Below are 17,385 nucleotides of genomic sequence, written 5' to 3'. Positions count from 1 at the left end.
GGGAGGGTGGCTGTTTCACATAGGGTTGTCAGGGAAGTTTTGAGGGAGTAGACGTGTGATGGTCTGGCAGAAGAGCTTTCTAGGAGGAGGGAACAGTAAGTGCAAAGGTCCTGAGGTAGGAATAAACTTGGCATCATCGAGGAATAGTAAGGAGCCTGGTGTAGCCGGAGCAGAGTGAATTAGAGGGAAAAGGGTTAGAGATGAGGTCTGAATTAGCCAAGGACCAGAGTGTGGGGTATTGTAGGTGATTGGGATTTCACTCTGAGTGTGAGCTGTATCATCCTGGAGTATGACTGCCTCTCTTACTGGCCTATGGGCTCTACAAGGGCTGAGCCGGGGTCTTACTCTTTGAGTCCCCAGCAGTATTGGGACATGGCCCAGGAGAGGCCTCAAAATGTGTCTTTAAAAATTAACGAAATAGGGGCAGTTGGTTGGCTCAGTTGGTTAGAGCGCAGTGCTCATAAAACCAACGTCACCGGTTCGATTCCCACATGGGCCAGTGAGCTGCACACTCTACAACTAGAGTGAAAACAATGGCTTGACTTGCAGCTGATGGGTCCTGGAAAAACACACTGTTCCCCAATATTCCCCAATAAAATTTTTTTTAAAAATTAATGAAATAATGGAAACATAGGTCTCTCTTTGGAAATCTCATACCTCTGTTGTTTGCCTGGCAAACTCTTAACTTTCAAACTCTGAACTTCCTATAAGACCTCTTAAGGAACCACCTCCAGCAGGAAGTCTTCCCTAATAGCCCTCAGCCTCCAAGCTAGGTCAGTAGTCCCATCTAAGTTCTCATAGTGTCTTGCGCTTCTTCCATTTTCATTTGTATCTATGTATTGGGATAGTCCATCTCCTCCATCAGACTAGGATGTCCTTAGGGGCAGAAACCTGAAATGATCCATCTCCAGGTCCCCAGAATCACCCAATAGGATCTGGACTTCTGGAATACTCAGAAAATATTTATAAATAAATATACAAATGAAAATATGTTTGTCTCCATCTGCCTAGCCCCTACTTATGCTTTAAAACCCCAGCCAAACGTCTTTTCTTCCAAATTCCAAATGCCTTCTTGTGACTTTTGCAGATAATTCTCATTCTCTCTCTCTCTCTCTCTCTCTCTCTCTCGGGCCCAGGATACTTCTATTATCACACATGCCACCTTATATATAATGTGACAGTGTAGTTCCATGTCATGTCTGTTTCCCTACAAAATTCTGCAGGACAGAGGCCCCACATAAGTTCATCTCTGGATTCAGCCCTTGAGAAACCTCAGAAATGCAAGTGCCTCCCTTCTGTGAGAACTCCTATTCATCCTGCAAAACCCAACTCAAACATTCCCTTTTCCTACGTCTGTTGAATAAGAGGACTGAAGGTTATGGTCCCAGGTCAGTGGGGATCTGGGCTGACGGGGTGACTGGATTGTGCTCACCTGCAGTAGGAGCTTACGGTAGCGGTCATTGAGCAGTTCTGCATTACTCTGCTCTTCCTCTAGCTCCTCTTCCATTTGCCCCAGGCGCCCCTCCAGCTGACGCTTCTCCTCCAGAATGGCTGTCCTAGGGAGAACCCGACCACGGGGACGTGAGAGGGCAGGATGGCCGGAGGAGGAGGCCCTGCTCCACATAACCATGTGCCACTCACTTGCTAAGGCTGCTGTTGGCCACTTCGTCGGCCATCTCGTCTCGTTCCTGCTGGGCCTGCCGCCTGGCGCGGTCTGAGGCAGCCAGTTCCTGCAAGGACAGAGGGGGTGGTCAGTAGAGGCTATGGGAGGCCGTCTGGGCATCGGTCTCCTTGCCTCTCACACTTCAAGTCTCTTGGCCATTGTTTTCTTTTCACTGCAGATGAACATGCCAGTCCCTGGGTAACCTTGGCATGAACTTCGATCTACAGGCAGATGTTTCCTAAACCCGTCTCGGGAGTCCCTGCCCCGAGGCTCCTCATGCTCAGCACCTCTACACTGAGCGCAAGCATTTCCTCCCAAGCCGCTCCTCCTCCAGGTTTCCCCAGTCACCAGGCCAGACCCTCAGGTCTCTCCTCGCCTCCCTTGCCCCTGTACTACCCACAGCCCTGCCCATCCTGCCCCTTCACTCTCTCTGCCTTGTTCCCTCCTCTGTGTCCCCCTAGCCCTGGCTCAGGACTGGTCCTCTCTCCCGAGCCTACCTGCTTCCAGTTTCCGCCACTCCAGTCCATCCTCCATAAGGCCCGAAGCAGACCCTGCCCCTCTCTTGCTCAGAACCCTCCCAGGGCTCCCTAACGCCCCCTGGCCCAGTGTGATTGCCCTCCTACACTCCCAGCCTCCCATCCCAGGCAGACACCCATCCTGCTTCACCTCCTGCAGCCGCAGCACCTCCGCCTCCAGTCCCTTAAGGCGCTTGTCACTCTCCCGGTTCTGGGCGAAGATCTCCTCCCGGGAGTTGCGTGACTCCTCCACCTCCCGCCACAGCTCCTTCATCTGGGCCTGGGCAGAATGGAGCGAGTGGGCGGGCTCAGCCTGGTCGTGACTCATGGGGAACTCCCTACCCTTGCAGAAGCACTGCGGGGGCTTCTTGGCTCCCCCAGAGCCCTGCAGACCTGGGTTCCCCACCAGCCCCCAGCAGAACTGACTGCCCCGCCCCTAACTGAACTGACCTTGGGCCAGCCCCTCCCCCGTCTGGGTCTCAGCTGCTTCCTTTTTAAAAGAGAAACACCTTAAAATTCAAGTAAGCCTAAAATGGGTATAGTATTTGGACTCTGCAGCAAACTTACATTGGGCCAGGCCTGTTATATACACATACTGACTCTTTAAATCCTCACAACTGCAGTTGGGGATACTATTTTCCTACAACCCCCCTTTACAGATGGAGAAACTGAGGCACAGAGTTTTGCAACATGGCCAGGGTGGTAAGTGGCAGAGCCAGGATGTGAACCCAGGCCATTGGGCCTCAGTTTACTCTTCTAGCCACTTTGCTACTAGGCCACACTACTTCTGAGAGAGTATAAAGATCCCAGTATAAGGGTTTTCTCCTCAGTGGTGCTTAAAATAAAGAAAAATAAAACACAAACTAAATGTCCACCGCCATTTAAAAGACCCCACTCCGTATCTTTACAATGGAGCAGTGTGTCACTGTTAATAGCCATAGTGAGGACAGCAGGGGCTTGAGAGCAGTAGGACAATTATCATGACTGCTGTTAGTATTATTTGCTAAATAATAATAATAGCTTTTCAGGGTAGGGTTTTCTCTCAGGGATGACATGGTTGGCAATTTTTACTTTCTGGGAGGGATCTTTCTATACCAGCGCTGCCCAAGAGAAATATATTGTGAGGACAAATGCTTTTCTAGTAGCCATATTAAAAAGGTAAAAAGAAACAGGTGACATTAGTTTGAACACTATATTCTATTTAGCCTAATCTATCTAAAATTATTTCCACTTATAATCAATATAAAAAATATTGAGATCATTTATAGTTTTTTGTACTAAGTCTTCAGAATCCAGTATGTAATTAGGATTTTGGACCTACCACCTGATAAGATACCAAAAGCCACGCGGTGCCGGAACCCACTGTATCGGACAGCCCGGTTCTATACTTACCAAAAAAAAAAAAAAATAGACTTGATTTTTCAGAGCCGTTTTAGGTTCACAGCAATAGAGGCCAGAAGGTACAGAGGTTTCCCATATAGCGCCTGCCCCCCCCCAGCATAGCCTCCCCTATCACCCACAACCCCCACCAGAGTGGGACATTAGTTTACAATCGATGGACCTATCTTGCTCTATCATTATCATCAAAACATACATATGGACACACACATACGTATTTTTACACAACCAGTCTCCTCACCCTCATCACCGCTTCACTGAGCTCAGCGTTTCCCTTCGAACCTGCTCCTCCTCCAGCTTCCCTTAGTCACTGGGCCAGAGCCCCAGGGGGAAAAAACCCCTAAACTATTTCTATTTCAAAAATTAAATAAAATGAGGGAATTGAACTTAAAAATTAAGCATTTTAAATAAAGGCAATAAAAAACATAAAAGAACCAAGTGAGCCGTTGGGACATGGATGTTTATAAGGGTGGTTCCTAGTCCGGACGTGCTGGTCTTCAGGTGGAGGGAGGGGTCCAAGCTGATGTCTGGCCTCGATCTGAGATGCGGGCTCCTCCCCGGGCTTCAGCCCCGCCCCCTATCCGGTTTAAGCTCCGCCCCTCACCTGCATCTTGCGAAGCTGCTTCACCGCCTCTTCCTTGCCCTGCCCTGCGGCAGAGGTCTGGGCCTTCAGCTCCTCCAGCTCGGCCTCCAGCTTCTTGCGGGCAGCTACCGCCAGAGCACGCTGCTTGCGTTCCTCATCCCGCTCCACCTCTGCATCCCGCAGCTGAAGGTTGTGGGAGGAGGCCGGGAGAGGCGGGCTCAGGGCACAGGAGGCCCAGGTTCCCTCTACATGCCAGTGACATAGATGTGCAACCTCCAGCTCCTGCCCCTGCCTCTCCACCCCAAATCCTCCTCTCCGTTCCGGTGCCCCAGCCTCCACTCTACTCCCACCTCCCTCCTCCAACCCATTTCCAGCGGGTTCCAGAGGGTCTCTGTATACTCAGAGCTGACCCTGCTCCTCCCCGTGCTCAGCAATCACGTAGTAGAGGGCCTCACCCTCAGCAGACCACAGGACTGAATCCGTAATGAATGAACGGTGCATAGAAGGAGAGCACGATGATACACGAGAAGGCGGGTGAAAGAGTCAATGAATGAGGTTGTGGAGGAAGGGGGTGTGGACCAGCTGGTCAGTGAGTGCATGGGTAGCTAGGGAGTGCACTGGGCTAGGGTTTGGGGAGTGGTTGGGATGCGGAGAGGTGGTTGCTTGGTAGGTTACGTGGATGGAGAAACTGGACTCACAGTTCGTTGTGTAGAAGTGTTTGTTGGTGGTTGAGCGGTGGGTGGATGAATGGTTTGGTGGATGGAGAGTGTCTGGGTATGTCAGTGGGGAATGTTGGATCTGTGTGGAGGTTTATGGGTTAGGTGGAGAATGGGTTGGGGAACAGGGGGCTGGTGGACTAGCAGACAGCACTTGGGTAGAAACACTGGGGAGCAGGTGGGTGGGTGAGACTTCAAGCCCCTTTTGCTGCCCGTAAGCCCCAGGGCACAGCCAGCTGGATGGGGACCCTGCAGCCTCCCGCTTGGCCTGCTGGTACCTGCTTGGCCAACTGCCTCCGTCTCTCCTCACCAGCCTCGTCTCGGCCCTGTAGGTCACGCTCGTGCTGCGTCTTGAGAGCCTGCACAGTCACTTCCAGGCGCAGCTTGGTGTCCTCGGCTGCTGTCAGCTCATCCTCCAGTTCTGTCATCTGTGTTCGAAGGTCACTGGCTGCCTGTTCTGCCACCCGGCGGGCTCGTTCCAGCTCATGTACCTGGTGGGGAGGGAGAGTGAGCACTGGACACTGAGGGGAGGCCAGGGTCCTAGATCTATCCTAGGGTAGAGTGAGGGGACCCCAAGTCTATGTGCCCATCCTAGTTCGTTCATTCATTCACTTATTTGAAACTTCCTGGGCACCTACTTACTATGTCTCATTCTGAATCATCCTAAAACATACTTTATTAATAACCTACGCATGACAATTCTATAGCTGAAGCTCTTGAAAATCTAATTCAAGTGTTTGTTAGATCAGCTGACTCTCACTCGTGGTGAATAATGTCCTTAGGAGTTTTGTGATTTTGGATTGTGAGTTCACTTCCCTGGGACTTCATCTTTGGGAATCCAGTGTGGAAAGGGGTTGAAGACATGCAACTTCAGAGCTGTCAGTGTTGGTTTCTGCCAGACTCCCCAAGATATCACCAACCCACTATGCCCTTCTACTTTTTTCTCAGCCTGGGAGTTTCCCAGACCTTTCAGGGAGGTGTAAATTAAAACCCCAAATGCCCTGTGAAAGGAAATCTGGGCTTATGAATTCTCAGAGACCCCCCTCGCACCTCTCCTTAATTATCACCTTCTCCGAGAAGCGTTTCTTGACCTGTCAGGGCCTCCCTGTTACCCGTGCTCTAGGCACTGAGCCCTCTTCGACTCAGCCTTAGTCACAAGGGTCATTTAACATGTGCTGAACAGTCCCCCACATTGGACTGTGAGCTCCACAGGGACTATGTCTGCGTATGACCACGGCCGATGACACTCACGGAAATGCTGGTCACTCATAAGTGTCTACTTTTAGCCCTTGGAAGGGGCCACTTGGTCTCCTTTACTATCTGGCACCTGCCACTCAATTTTGTTTACTTGCAGGAATCAAACTTTCTCCCATCAACATACCATTTCCCACAAAGGCCTTTGGAGTCACTATAAATAACTTGACAGTTTTCCCAAAGAAAAGGCCTTAGTAGTTTCAGTATGAGTTGGATTTTGGCTCCAGTATGCCTGGGGGTGCAGGCCAAGGGTACGTCATGAGGTTAGGGGTTCTCTTCAGGTCTGGCTAAATGCTCCAGGGGATCAATACCAAAGTGTGTGAAGAAAATAAAGCCGTCATCTGTCACGCCCACAGGAGTGCACCGTCTAACAATCAGGAAGGATGTTGGCAGTGCGTCTGTCCAAGGACGCAGCTAAACACGTATTCTGTCAACGCCTCCCGTCGTTAGTCAGGGTGACTCGTGTCCCTGGGCCGGTCCTGGCTGGTGCCCCGCACATGCGTTTATTAAGTGAATAAAGGTAGGGTGCAGTGGAGGGTGTAGTGGACCTTTCCGAAGGCTGGGACACTGGCTGGGTGGGCAGGCCTGGGAACAGGCCTGGGGTAACCCTCCCAGGCCCTGGGGGGGAGACAGAGGCCTGATGGGGTTGGGGGTGGCAAGGTGGGGTCTCCTCACCTTGTGTGTGTGTGTGTGTGTGTGTGTGTGTGTGTGTGTGTATGTTTGTAATTGTGTGGTATGTGTGTATGAATGTGGTGTGTGTGTGGCATGTATGTGTGCGTGCACATACTCATCTTTGGGGAGTGGTTCTCAGCCTGTGTGTTGTGGTAAATTCTCTTCATGTTCTCTCTCTCTCTGAGTATGCAGACACACATGTGATGAGTGATTCTTATGCTCTATGTGTACATGTGAACATGTGTGTTTAACAGAAGATGCTTCTTACATTCCATAAACATGCATGTGAACATGTCTGTTTTGTGAGCAGCTTTCATGTTCTGTGTATGAACATGTGTGTCTGATGGAAGATTTTTCTCACACTCGGTGTATGTGAACCCGTATTTGGTTAGCAGCCCTGCTCCTGTTCTGTGCTTGTGCATGAACACGTGACTTGGATAGCTAGTTCTCTTCGTGCTCTGTGTGAGACAGCAACACACATGTGTGTATGTCTCTCTCCCAGCACCAAGTGTGCAGGCAGTTGTCACACGGGTGTCTCGGAGAGTGGGGGCTTCACTCACGCTCTTGCCAACGTCATCTTTGCTGCTCAGCAGTTCCTCCAGCTCTGCCCGCAGGGCCCGGTTCTGCCGCTCCAGCTCCTCACGTGCTTCCTGTTCCTCCTCCAGTGCCCGTGTCAGCGCCAGGGCCCGAGCCTCACGCTCCCGGCCCTCTGCCTCGACCCGCTCACGCTCCTCCACTGCCCGCAGCACGACTGCCTTTTCCTCGGCCAGGAGCTTCCGGGTGGAAGGAGATGGGGTGGGGGAAATAGATTAGCTGAAAGGAGTGTACAAGGGAGTGGGGAAGAGGGAGCAGCCAAGCCAAGAACAGAGACAGACAGACAGACAGAGGCAGACACAAGAGGGAGGTAGAGGGATTAAAGTCGCAACCATGTCCCAAACCAGCTTAATTTTTGAATGGATCAAAACTGATCAGTCTCTCACTCTAGATACCCAACAGAGGCAAGGTGTTTCTTCTTCTTGAGGTAGTGGTAGAAAATAACATATACCTATATTTTTAAAATGTACTTCAACCTTGACTGTATTTTTTAAGATACAGTAATTGAAAACAATAAAACTCACAAGACATGCAAAAAAAGGAAGAGAGCAGCACTCAGTCAAGAGAAAAATCAATCTATGAAAACAGGTCCACAGAAGACCAAGATATTATCATACCAGGACTATGAGAAGTAAGTTTCAAAACAAGATGGATACAATGGGTGAAGAGACAGGGTTATTCCAGGAGGGATTTGAAACTGTAATACAGAACCAAATAGAAATGTCAGAACTGGAAAATATGACATCTGAAATAAAAAAGTTATTGGATGAAACTGAGAGCAGATTGGACAAGAAGAGTCAGTAAAATTGAAAACAGATCCATACAAATGATCTAAGTAGAGCAAAGAAAGAAAAAAAAAACATTGTAAAACATGTAACAAAGCTTTAATAACCCATGAGACAGCATCAGGCAGTTAAACATACATGTGTCAAGAGTCCCAGAGGAACTGGGAGAAAACCCAATGGGATCTATATAAAAACCTACTAGTACTAATAAGTGAGTTTAGCTAGATTGTAGGATTCAAGATTAATATAAAAAAATTGATTGCACTTCTATATCCTAGCAGTCAGATGTTGAAATAAAAACAATAGCATTTAAAATAGCATCAAAAATATGAAATGCTTAGAAATAAATCTGACAAAGATGTAAAGATGTACACTAAAAACTACAAAACATTCCTGAGATAAATTACAGAAGATCTAAATAAATGGACATATATACCATGTTCCGGGGCCATAAAACTCACTATCATTAAGATGTCAATTCTTGGGGGGTGGGAGAGGAGGGTAAGGGGGATCAAATATATGGTGATGGAAGGAGAACTGACTCTGGGTGGTGAACACACAATGGGATTTATAGATGATGTAATACAGAATTGCACACCTGAAATCTATGTAATTTTACTAACAATTGTCACCCCAATAAATTAAAAAAAAAGAAAGAAAAAAAAAATGTCAATTCTTCCCAAATTGATCTACAGATTCAATGCAATCCAAAATCAGAAGGATTTTTTTGATGCAGAAATTGACAAATTGATTCTAAAATACATATGAAAATGCAAAGGAACTAGAAGAAGCAAAACAACCTAGGAAAAAGGAGGAAAAAATTGGAGAACTTACATTACCTAATTTTCAATATGTATGCAAAAGCAGGTCAGTGGAGTCTTTTCAACAAATAGTGTTTGAACAATTAATATCCCTGTAAATAAGTCTCACTTAATGTTATTGACAGGTGACTTTAAGCAAAATGACATGTAACAAAACCAATTTTATCATAGGCTAATTGATATAAACAAGAATTAAGTTCCTACACCATCTCATCAACATTATAATGAAACAACTGAACGAAATGACATTATTTGAGGACCTGCTGTACATAAAAAATTAACTTGGAGCCATGAGAGCACCATCTAAAAAGTTAACTCAAAGTGGATCATAGATTTCAATATAAAACCTGAAACTAGAAAACTTCTAGGAAAAAACAGAGGAGGAAACCTTACACAACACCAAAAGCATAACCTATAAAATAACTAATTAATAAATTGGACTTCATCAAAATTAAAAACTTCTGCTCTTTGAAAAACTATATTAAAAGAGTGAAAAGACAAGACATGGACTGAATGAAAATATTTTCAAAACTATAGATCTGATAAAGAAATTGTATTCAGAATATGGAAAGAACTTTCAAAATTCAATAAGAAAAGAAATGACTCAAATTTTTTTTTTTAAAGAAAAGGGCAAAAGATTTGAACAGACACTTCACCAAAGATGTATGGATGGCAAATACGCACATGAGAAGATGTTCAACATCATAGTTCATTAGGGATATGTGAATTAAAACCACTACAACCTATTAAGAACACTAAGGTTTTATTCATAATAGGCAAAAACTAGAAACAACTCAAATGTTCATCAATAGGTTAATGGATATATAAAATGTGGTTTTCCTATACAGGAATAATACTGAACAGTAAAAAACAGAATAGATTATTGATACATGCAAAAACATGGATGTATCTCAAAATAATTATTCTGAGTGAAAGAAGCCAATAAAAAGAGATTTACATAAAAAAACATATAAAATTCTAGGAAATACAAAAAAAAAATTAAGCTCTATGATGAGGAAGTCCTAGTCACAGCAATCAGACAAGAAAAGGAAATAAAAGGCATCCAAATTGGAAAGGAAGAAATAAAAAATGTCATTATTTGCAGATGACATGATACTGTATATAGAGAACCCTAAAGAGTCCACCAAAAAAACCCTGTTAGAACTGATAAATGAGTTCAGTAAAGTAGCAGGATACAAAATTAATATTCAGAAATCAGTTGCATTTTTATACACCAATAACATACTAGCAGAAAGAGAAATTAAGAAAACAATTCCATTTACAGTTGCATCAAAAAAATACCTAGGAATAAATTTAACCAAGGAGGTAAAAGACTTATACTCAGAAAATTATAAGATGTTGAATAAAGAAATTGTAGATACAAATAAATGGAAACATGTATCATGGGTAGGAAGAATTACATCATTAAAATGTCCATACTACCCAAAGCAATCAATAGATTTAATGCAATCCATACCAAAATGTCAATGGCATTTTTCACAGAACTATAACAAATAATTTTAAAATTTATATGGAACCACAAAAGACCTTGAATAGCCAATGTAACCTTGAGAAAGAAGAACAAAGTTGGAAGTATCATGCTACCTGATATCAAACTATACTACAAGGCCACAGTAATCAAAATAGCATGGTACTGGCGTAAACACAGACACATAGATCAATGGAACAGAATACAGAGCACAGAAATAAACCCACACCTATATGGTCAGTTAATCTATGACAAAGGAGGCAAGAATATACAATAGGGGTAAAGATAGTCAATTCAATAAGTGGTGCTGGGAAAACTGGATAGACGCATGCAAAAAAATGAAATTAGTCCACCTTCTCACACCATATACAAGAATAAACTCAAAACAGATTAAAGACTTAAATGTAAGACCCTGAAACCATAAAATTCCTAGAAGAAAACATAGGCATTAAACTCTCTGACATTGCTCTTAGTAACATTTTTTTCTGATATAGCTCCTCGGGCAAAGGAAATAAAAAGAAAAAATAAACAAATGGGACTACATCAAACTAAAAAGTTTTTGTTCAGCAAAGGAAACCATCAACAAAATGCAAAGACAACCTATTGATTGGGAAAAGATATTCTCTAATGATACCGCCGATAGGGGGTTAATATCCAAAATTTATAAAGAACTCATACAACTTAACATGCATACTCACAAAAAAACCCAATCCAATTAAAAATTGGCAGAGGATCGGAATAGATATTTCTCCAAAGAGGACATACAGATGGCCAACAGACATATGAAAAGATGCTGAATGTGATCAATCATCAGAGAAATACAAATTAAAGCCACAATAAGATACCACCTCACACCTTTCAGAATGGCTACCATCAATAAATCAACAATGAGTGTTGGCAATGATGTGGAGAAAAGGGAACCTTCGTCATTGTTGGTGGGATTGCAAATTGACGCAGCCCTATGGAAAACAGTATGGAGATTCCTCAAAAAATTAAAAGCAAAAGTACCTTATGACCCAGTTATTCCACTTCTGGGTATTTATCTGAAGAAACCCAAAACAATAATTCAAAAAGACATATGCTCTGCTATGTTACTGTAGCATTACTTATAATAGCCAAGATATGGAAGCAACCTAAGTGCCCATCAATAGACAACTGGATAAAGAAGATGTGGTATATACGTACAATGAAATATTATTCGACCATAAAAAAGAATGAATTCTTACCATTTGTGACAACATGAATGGACCTAATGGGTACTAAGCTAAGTGAAATAAGTCAGATAGAGAAAGACAAATACCATATGATTTCACTTATATGTGGAATCTAAAGAACAAAATAAATGAACAAACAAAACAGAAACAGACTCATAGATACAGAGAACTGATGGTTGGCAGAGGGAGATGATTGGGGGACTGGGTAAAAAGGTGAAAGTATTAAGAAGTATAAATTGGTAACTACAAAATAGTGACAGGGACGTAAAGTATAGCATAGGGAATACAATCATTAATATTGTAATAACTATGTATGGTTGCAGATGGGTACTAGGCTTATAGGGGGGATCACTTCATAAATTATATAAATGTCTAACCACTATGCTGTACACCTGAAACTAATATAAAATAATATTGAATGTCAACTGTAATTGACAAGTAAAAAAAAAATCTATGAGTCTCAATGATCTATGGGACAGCATTAAGCAGTCAAACATAAATGTATTTGGAGTCCAAGAAGAAGGGGAAAGAGAGAAAATAAAGAAGAAAAATATTTGAAGAAATAATGGCTGAAAATTTCTATGTCTGATCAAAAACACCAACCCACAGCTGTAGGAAGTTTGGCAATCCCAAAGCAGGATACATACAAACCCCTACAGCTGCATATATTATAGTCAAACTGCTAAAAACTAAAGATAAAAAAAATTAAACCAGCTAGAAAAACACATTACATGACTCACAGGGACACAATGATTTCAATGACTGCTAACTTTTCATCTGAAACAACGGAGGCCAGAGATAATGGAATGATCTGTTCCAAGAGCTGAAAGAATAAAACCGTTGTTGACCTAGAATTCTATACCCAGTGAAAACATCTTTCAAAAGTGAAAGCAAATAATGATGCCTCCATTTTCTAGATGAGGAAAACGAGGCACAGAGAGGGTTGAGCAATTTTCCCAAGCCACACAGCCAGAAAGGGGCTAAGCTGGGATTCGAACCTCAGGGTTGCCTGATCTTAATGTTCTGGGGTTCTGTGATTTTTATTAGGTTTGTGCAAAAGTAATTGCGGTTTTTGCAATTATTTTTAACCTTTTAAACTGCAATACTTTTGCACCAACCTAATATTTCATCCTTTGATTGCCAGCTGTTTAATATTATCCCCATTTCTTAGATGGGCACACTGAGGCTGAAATGGGAAAAGCGGATTGCCTGAGGCACACAGTGAGGCAGCAGGAGAAGTGAGACGTGTTATTTCATTTAATCCTCGTCAGTATCCTCTGGTGAACCTTCAGGACACGTTTGGGAGTAAAATGGGGTTATACTTATTCTGGGACAAGAGTCATAAGCCAGGATGGATGAGCATCTTATTTTATACTCAGAGGGAAGAAACATCTCGCCCTAAGGTCCCCCGCAAGTTCATAGTGGAGCTGTAACATCACACATTACTGATGGTTCACAATGACTGTGGGAAGTAAGGATTAGCCTCCTGATGTCCCATCGGGGTAACCCAAGGTGACCCACCTGGTCGAACTTGCGCTGCTTCTTCTCCAGCGTGCTCACAAGCTGCCGCTGCTGCTCCAGGTCCATGGTGGCATCGTCTAGCTCCTGTTGCAGCCGCCGGCGGCCCCTCTCCAGCCGCTCCACAATCTCCGTTTTTTCTGTCAGGCGCTGGGTCAGGGCCTCAGCCTCGCGGGCTGCCCGGCGCCGTGCTTCTTCCCCTGCCTCCAGTGCCCCTGCCTCCTCCTCCTGGCGCCGCCGCCACTCTGAGAGCTGGGGGGGGGGAAGACAGGGGGTGGGTGGCAGTCATGTCTGTGACCAAGGTGTGAGTTGACAGCACCCTTTTCTCAGATGTGACTGAGGCCTAAAGAGGGAAATGACTCACTCCACGGGGCTTCTCTCCTTTGGAGTAGGATTGAGGTTGTGAGTTCTATGAACCCCAGCTCCTCCAGGAGATCAAAATTATTCTCACCGGGACCCAGAAGACGATTCAGACTTGGGCTCTGCCCTGGAGAACCTTCAGTCTGATGGGGAAGACTGAGTGTCACAGCCAGGGTGATGGAGGCTAAGGTGTGGGCGTCATGGGAGTTCAGAGAAGAGGTTCAGAATCTGTTTAGAACATTCAAGGGAGACTTCCTAGAGGAGGAGGCATTTGCGATGGATCTTACAGTATGTGTAGGAGTTTGCCAGTTGAAGAAGATATTTGCAGGCATGCATTCAACACTCACTCACTCAACAGGTACTTTTCAAGGCCTCCCACACATCAGGTTCTATGTTTGCCTATGTTGGGGACCAGATCTAACTCTGATAGGGTTCCACTTTAAAGGAGGCTCCCCATTTGGTGTGTATGTGGGAACTCATGGGCAGAGAGTGTTCCAGTCCAGGGTGATTAGAGTGGGGACAGGGGAGAAAGAAGTGCTGTGGGAGCTCCTAAGGGGTGGTCAGGGATGTCCCACAGCAGGAGAGGCTGATGCTAAGTCCTGAAGAATGAAAAGTATTTCCCAATGGAGTGGGGAAAAAGAGGTGAGAGATGAACACAGCTAAAGACAAAGGAAGGACCAGAGAATACAGGGCCTCTGACACTTGGGTAAGAGGCATGGAGTCTGTCCAGAGGATGCTGGGGAGCCATGCAAGGGCTGTGAGCAAGAGAAGGGCAGGGTCACCATTAGGGGTAGAAAGACCACATGGAGGGTGAGCTGGAAGGAGAGAGACTGGAGGCAGGGCAGCTGAGATGAAGGTCCAGGTGGCAGAGGATGAGGCCTGAGCAGGGCTGGGACTGTGTGGATGGAAAGTAGGCAATGAAACAGGGAGGTGGGGGCAGGAGGGACGGGGCTCTGCACTGACAGGCCCTGGGGGCTGAGGGAGAGTCAGAGGTGAGACTGGTACCCAGGAATCTGGCCTATGACTAGTTGGGCAATGGGGTCATCCTTGAGCCGGGAAACCTGGGAGGAGCAGGTTGGGGGATTAAGTGTCCCCTTGAGATCTCCCTCCAGGACTTCTCACCTGGACCTGGGCCGTCTGCAGCTCACGCCCTGCCCGCTCCCTGGCGGCTGCCTCCTCCTCCAGCTGCTCCCGTAGCCCTGCCACCTCAGCCTCCAAGGCTCGCACCCGGGACCCTAAGGCCAACTTTGCCCTGGTCTCCTCCTGCAGCAGCTCCTGTAGATAGAGGGGAGAATGCATGTTAGGCGTGGGCAGAGGGGTGGAAGGTGCGGCGATGGGGGCTTGGTGCTGACGTGGGCTGCAGTTACCTGGCTGTCGTGCAGCTGGGCCTCCGTGCTGCTCAGCTCTTTGCTCAGCCTGATGGCTCTGGACTCGGCCTCGCTCAGTGCCCCAGACATGTTCTCAAGTTCAGCCTGGGGGGAAGGGGTACCTTCTAATGGCGGCTTCCACCCAGCAGACCCTATCGGTTCCTCTACCTCCCATCTCTACCACACGTGGCTGGTGGGAATGTAAAATGGTGCAGCTGCTATGGAAAACAGTCTGGCAGGACCTCAAATGGTTAAACATAGAGTTACCACATTGCCTAGCAATTCTGCTCCTGGGTATATACCCAAGAGAAGAGAAATACATGTGTATGCAAAAAACGTGTACAGGAGTGTTCCTAGCAGCAAGATTCACGTCAGCAGAAAAGGAGAAACACTCAAATGTCCATCAGCTGATGAATGGGTAAACAAAATGTGCCTAGGAAATATTCTAAGCACTTTACAACTATCGGTTCACTAGATTCACCCACCATCCTTATGAGGTAGTTATTATTCCCAGTTTACATAAAGGAAAGCTGAGGCACGGAGACATAAGGAAATGTGCCTAAGATCAAAGCTACACGTGATGGACGACACGAGATTTGAGCCCAGGTAGAATGGCTCTAGAGCTGTGCTGTCCACTATGGTAGCCCCCACATTGTGGCTATTTAAATTTAAACTAAAATCAAACAAAGTAAAAATCCAGTTCCTCAATTGTACTTGTCACATTTCGAGTGCTCACTAGCCAAGTAGATAGTACTACAACAGAACTTTCACAACGCTAAAGAAACTTCTACTGGATAGTGCTGTCTAGAGCTCCTGCTATCGGCCACCAAACTCTACTTTTGGTGTCACTTTTGTTTTTGTAATATGTAAAGTGCTTACTTACTCCAGTGACCACTACATAGCATGGTTCCATTTGGGGCAGACCTTAGCTATTCCCCCAAATCCATGCTCCCCTGGTCCCACTGTGACAGGCTATTTACTAGACCATGGCTGCCAGCTAGAAACTACATTTCCTATCCTCCCTTGCAGCTAGCTGTAGTCATGTGATTATGTTATGGCCAATGGATTGCAAGCAAAGTGATATATGCAAATTCTGTCCCTTGCTAAACTGAGGCACAGATGTGCCTATAATCCGGATTGCACTCTGAAAATGAAGTTGCGCAGCAACAAGATGAAGAAATCTGGGTCTTGAGTGACCTCATGGAACAAAGTGTCTGACCAGCCTCGACTACTTAAGTCTGTTTCTTGAGAGGGAAAGGCAGGTAGGTGTCTTTTATTTAAGCTGATTAATTCTGGGTCTATTTGCTACAGGAGCCTAACATTTACCCTGGGTAAATTAAAAATTGTAATGGTGTTTTCCCCTGGAAGGGGTTGGAGAATTAAAAGTCATTCTTCCCTCCATTCTTTTTTGCTTGTTTGTATTCTCAATAATGAACAGATATTAGTCATTTCATTAAGACATAATACAATTAAATTAAAAAACCCACTGTTCTCCTAATAGTCACAGAATGATATTGTCCAGGCATTCACACCAGGCGTTTCTAATCAGACCATAGATCATTGAAGGCCAAAAGAGAAAAGAATGGAGGGTGAGGGCTGTCGCAGGGTTAAGAGCTACAGGGTCAGGCAGGCCTGGGTTTGGGTTTTGGCTCTCAGTGACCTTAAATAATCAACTTCACCTCCCTGGGCCTCAGTTTCCTCATGTGTAAAGCGGGAACAATCTTAGCACTTTCCTTAAAGGAGAGAGTCAGGAAGATTTAGTGAAATATATAGGATGCTTTTCATACATAATAACCGCTCACCAAACACCATGTTTGCTCGAAAATAAGACCTAGCCAGACAATCAGCTCTAATGCGTCTTTTGGAGCAAAAATTAATATGACCCGGTCTTATAATATAAGACCCGGTCTTATGTAACATAATCTTATATTATATAAGACCGGATCTTATATTAATTTTTGCATTAGAGCTGATTGTCCGGCTAGGTCTTATTTTCGGGGAAACGCAGTACTAGCTATTCATGCCTGATTATACTGGATAAGTTGGGAGGGGCAATGGGGTTGATGTGGACCAAACAGAAACCCAGAGAAGACAGGTACCTCACCCAAGGTCACGCAGCAGAGATCACTACTGCCCTGGCCACCCCACTCACCTGGGCTCGCTGCAGCTTCTCGGCAACCTCTGCTCGTGCCCGCTCCCCATCACCAGCCCGGCCCTGCACCTCCTGCAGCTGTGACTCCAGGCGGCGCCTCCGCTGCTCACCCTCCTGACGCGTCGTCTGCAGGTTACTCAGCTCCACCCGTAGCTCAGACACCTCTGTCTCCAGAGCCAACCGGGTCTTCTCCCATACACTTTTGCCCTGGCAGGGGAGAGACAAACAAAGATTTATGATTCCCTCCACCAACTAGGCCTGGCACACTCCTGTCTCAGGGCTTT

The 17,385-nt window shown here is 45.6% G+C and overlaps 1 protein-coding gene across 10 annotated transcripts in view; it reads right to left on the bottom strand.

The window, feature by feature from the left end:
• Positions 1-17,385, bottom strand: part of MYH14 (myosin heavy chain 14) — a 91,524-nt gene that overhangs the window by 11,212 nt on the left and 62,927 nt on the right. For all 10 annotated transcript variants that reach the window (XM_033129563.1, XM_033129564.1, XM_033129570.1 and 7 more), the window contains 10 exons: positions 17,102-17,308; positions 14,950-15,054; positions 14,705-14,857; positions 13,226-13,474; positions 7,362-7,574; positions 5,154-5,366; positions 4,181-4,342; positions 2,330-2,458; positions 1,642-1,730; positions 1,433-1,556 (listed from right to left, as the gene is read on the bottom strand). In XM_033129563.1, coding sequence (XP_032985454.1) covers positions 1,433-1,556; positions 1,642-1,730; positions 2,330-2,458; positions 4,181-4,342; positions 5,154-5,366; positions 7,362-7,574; positions 13,226-13,474; positions 14,705-14,857; positions 14,950-15,054; positions 17,102-17,308 — 1,644 coding nt within the window. The remainder of the gene's footprint in view (positions 1-1,432; positions 1,557-1,641; positions 1,731-2,329; positions 2,459-4,180; positions 4,343-5,153; positions 5,367-7,361; positions 7,575-13,225; positions 13,475-14,704; positions 14,858-14,949; positions 15,055-17,101; positions 17,309-17,385) is intronic.

Source organism: Rhinolophus ferrumequinum, chromosome 15 (genome assembly GCF_004115265.2).
Source record: "Rhinolophus ferrumequinum isolate MPI-CBG mRhiFer1 chromosome 15, mRhiFer1_v1.p, whole genome shotgun sequence".
NCBI lineage: Eukaryota > Metazoa > Chordata > Mammalia > Chiroptera > Rhinolophidae > Rhinolophus > Rhinolophus ferrumequinum.
Note: the sequence above shows the minus strand (reverse complement) of the source record. Positions and strands in the feature narration are given on the sequence as shown.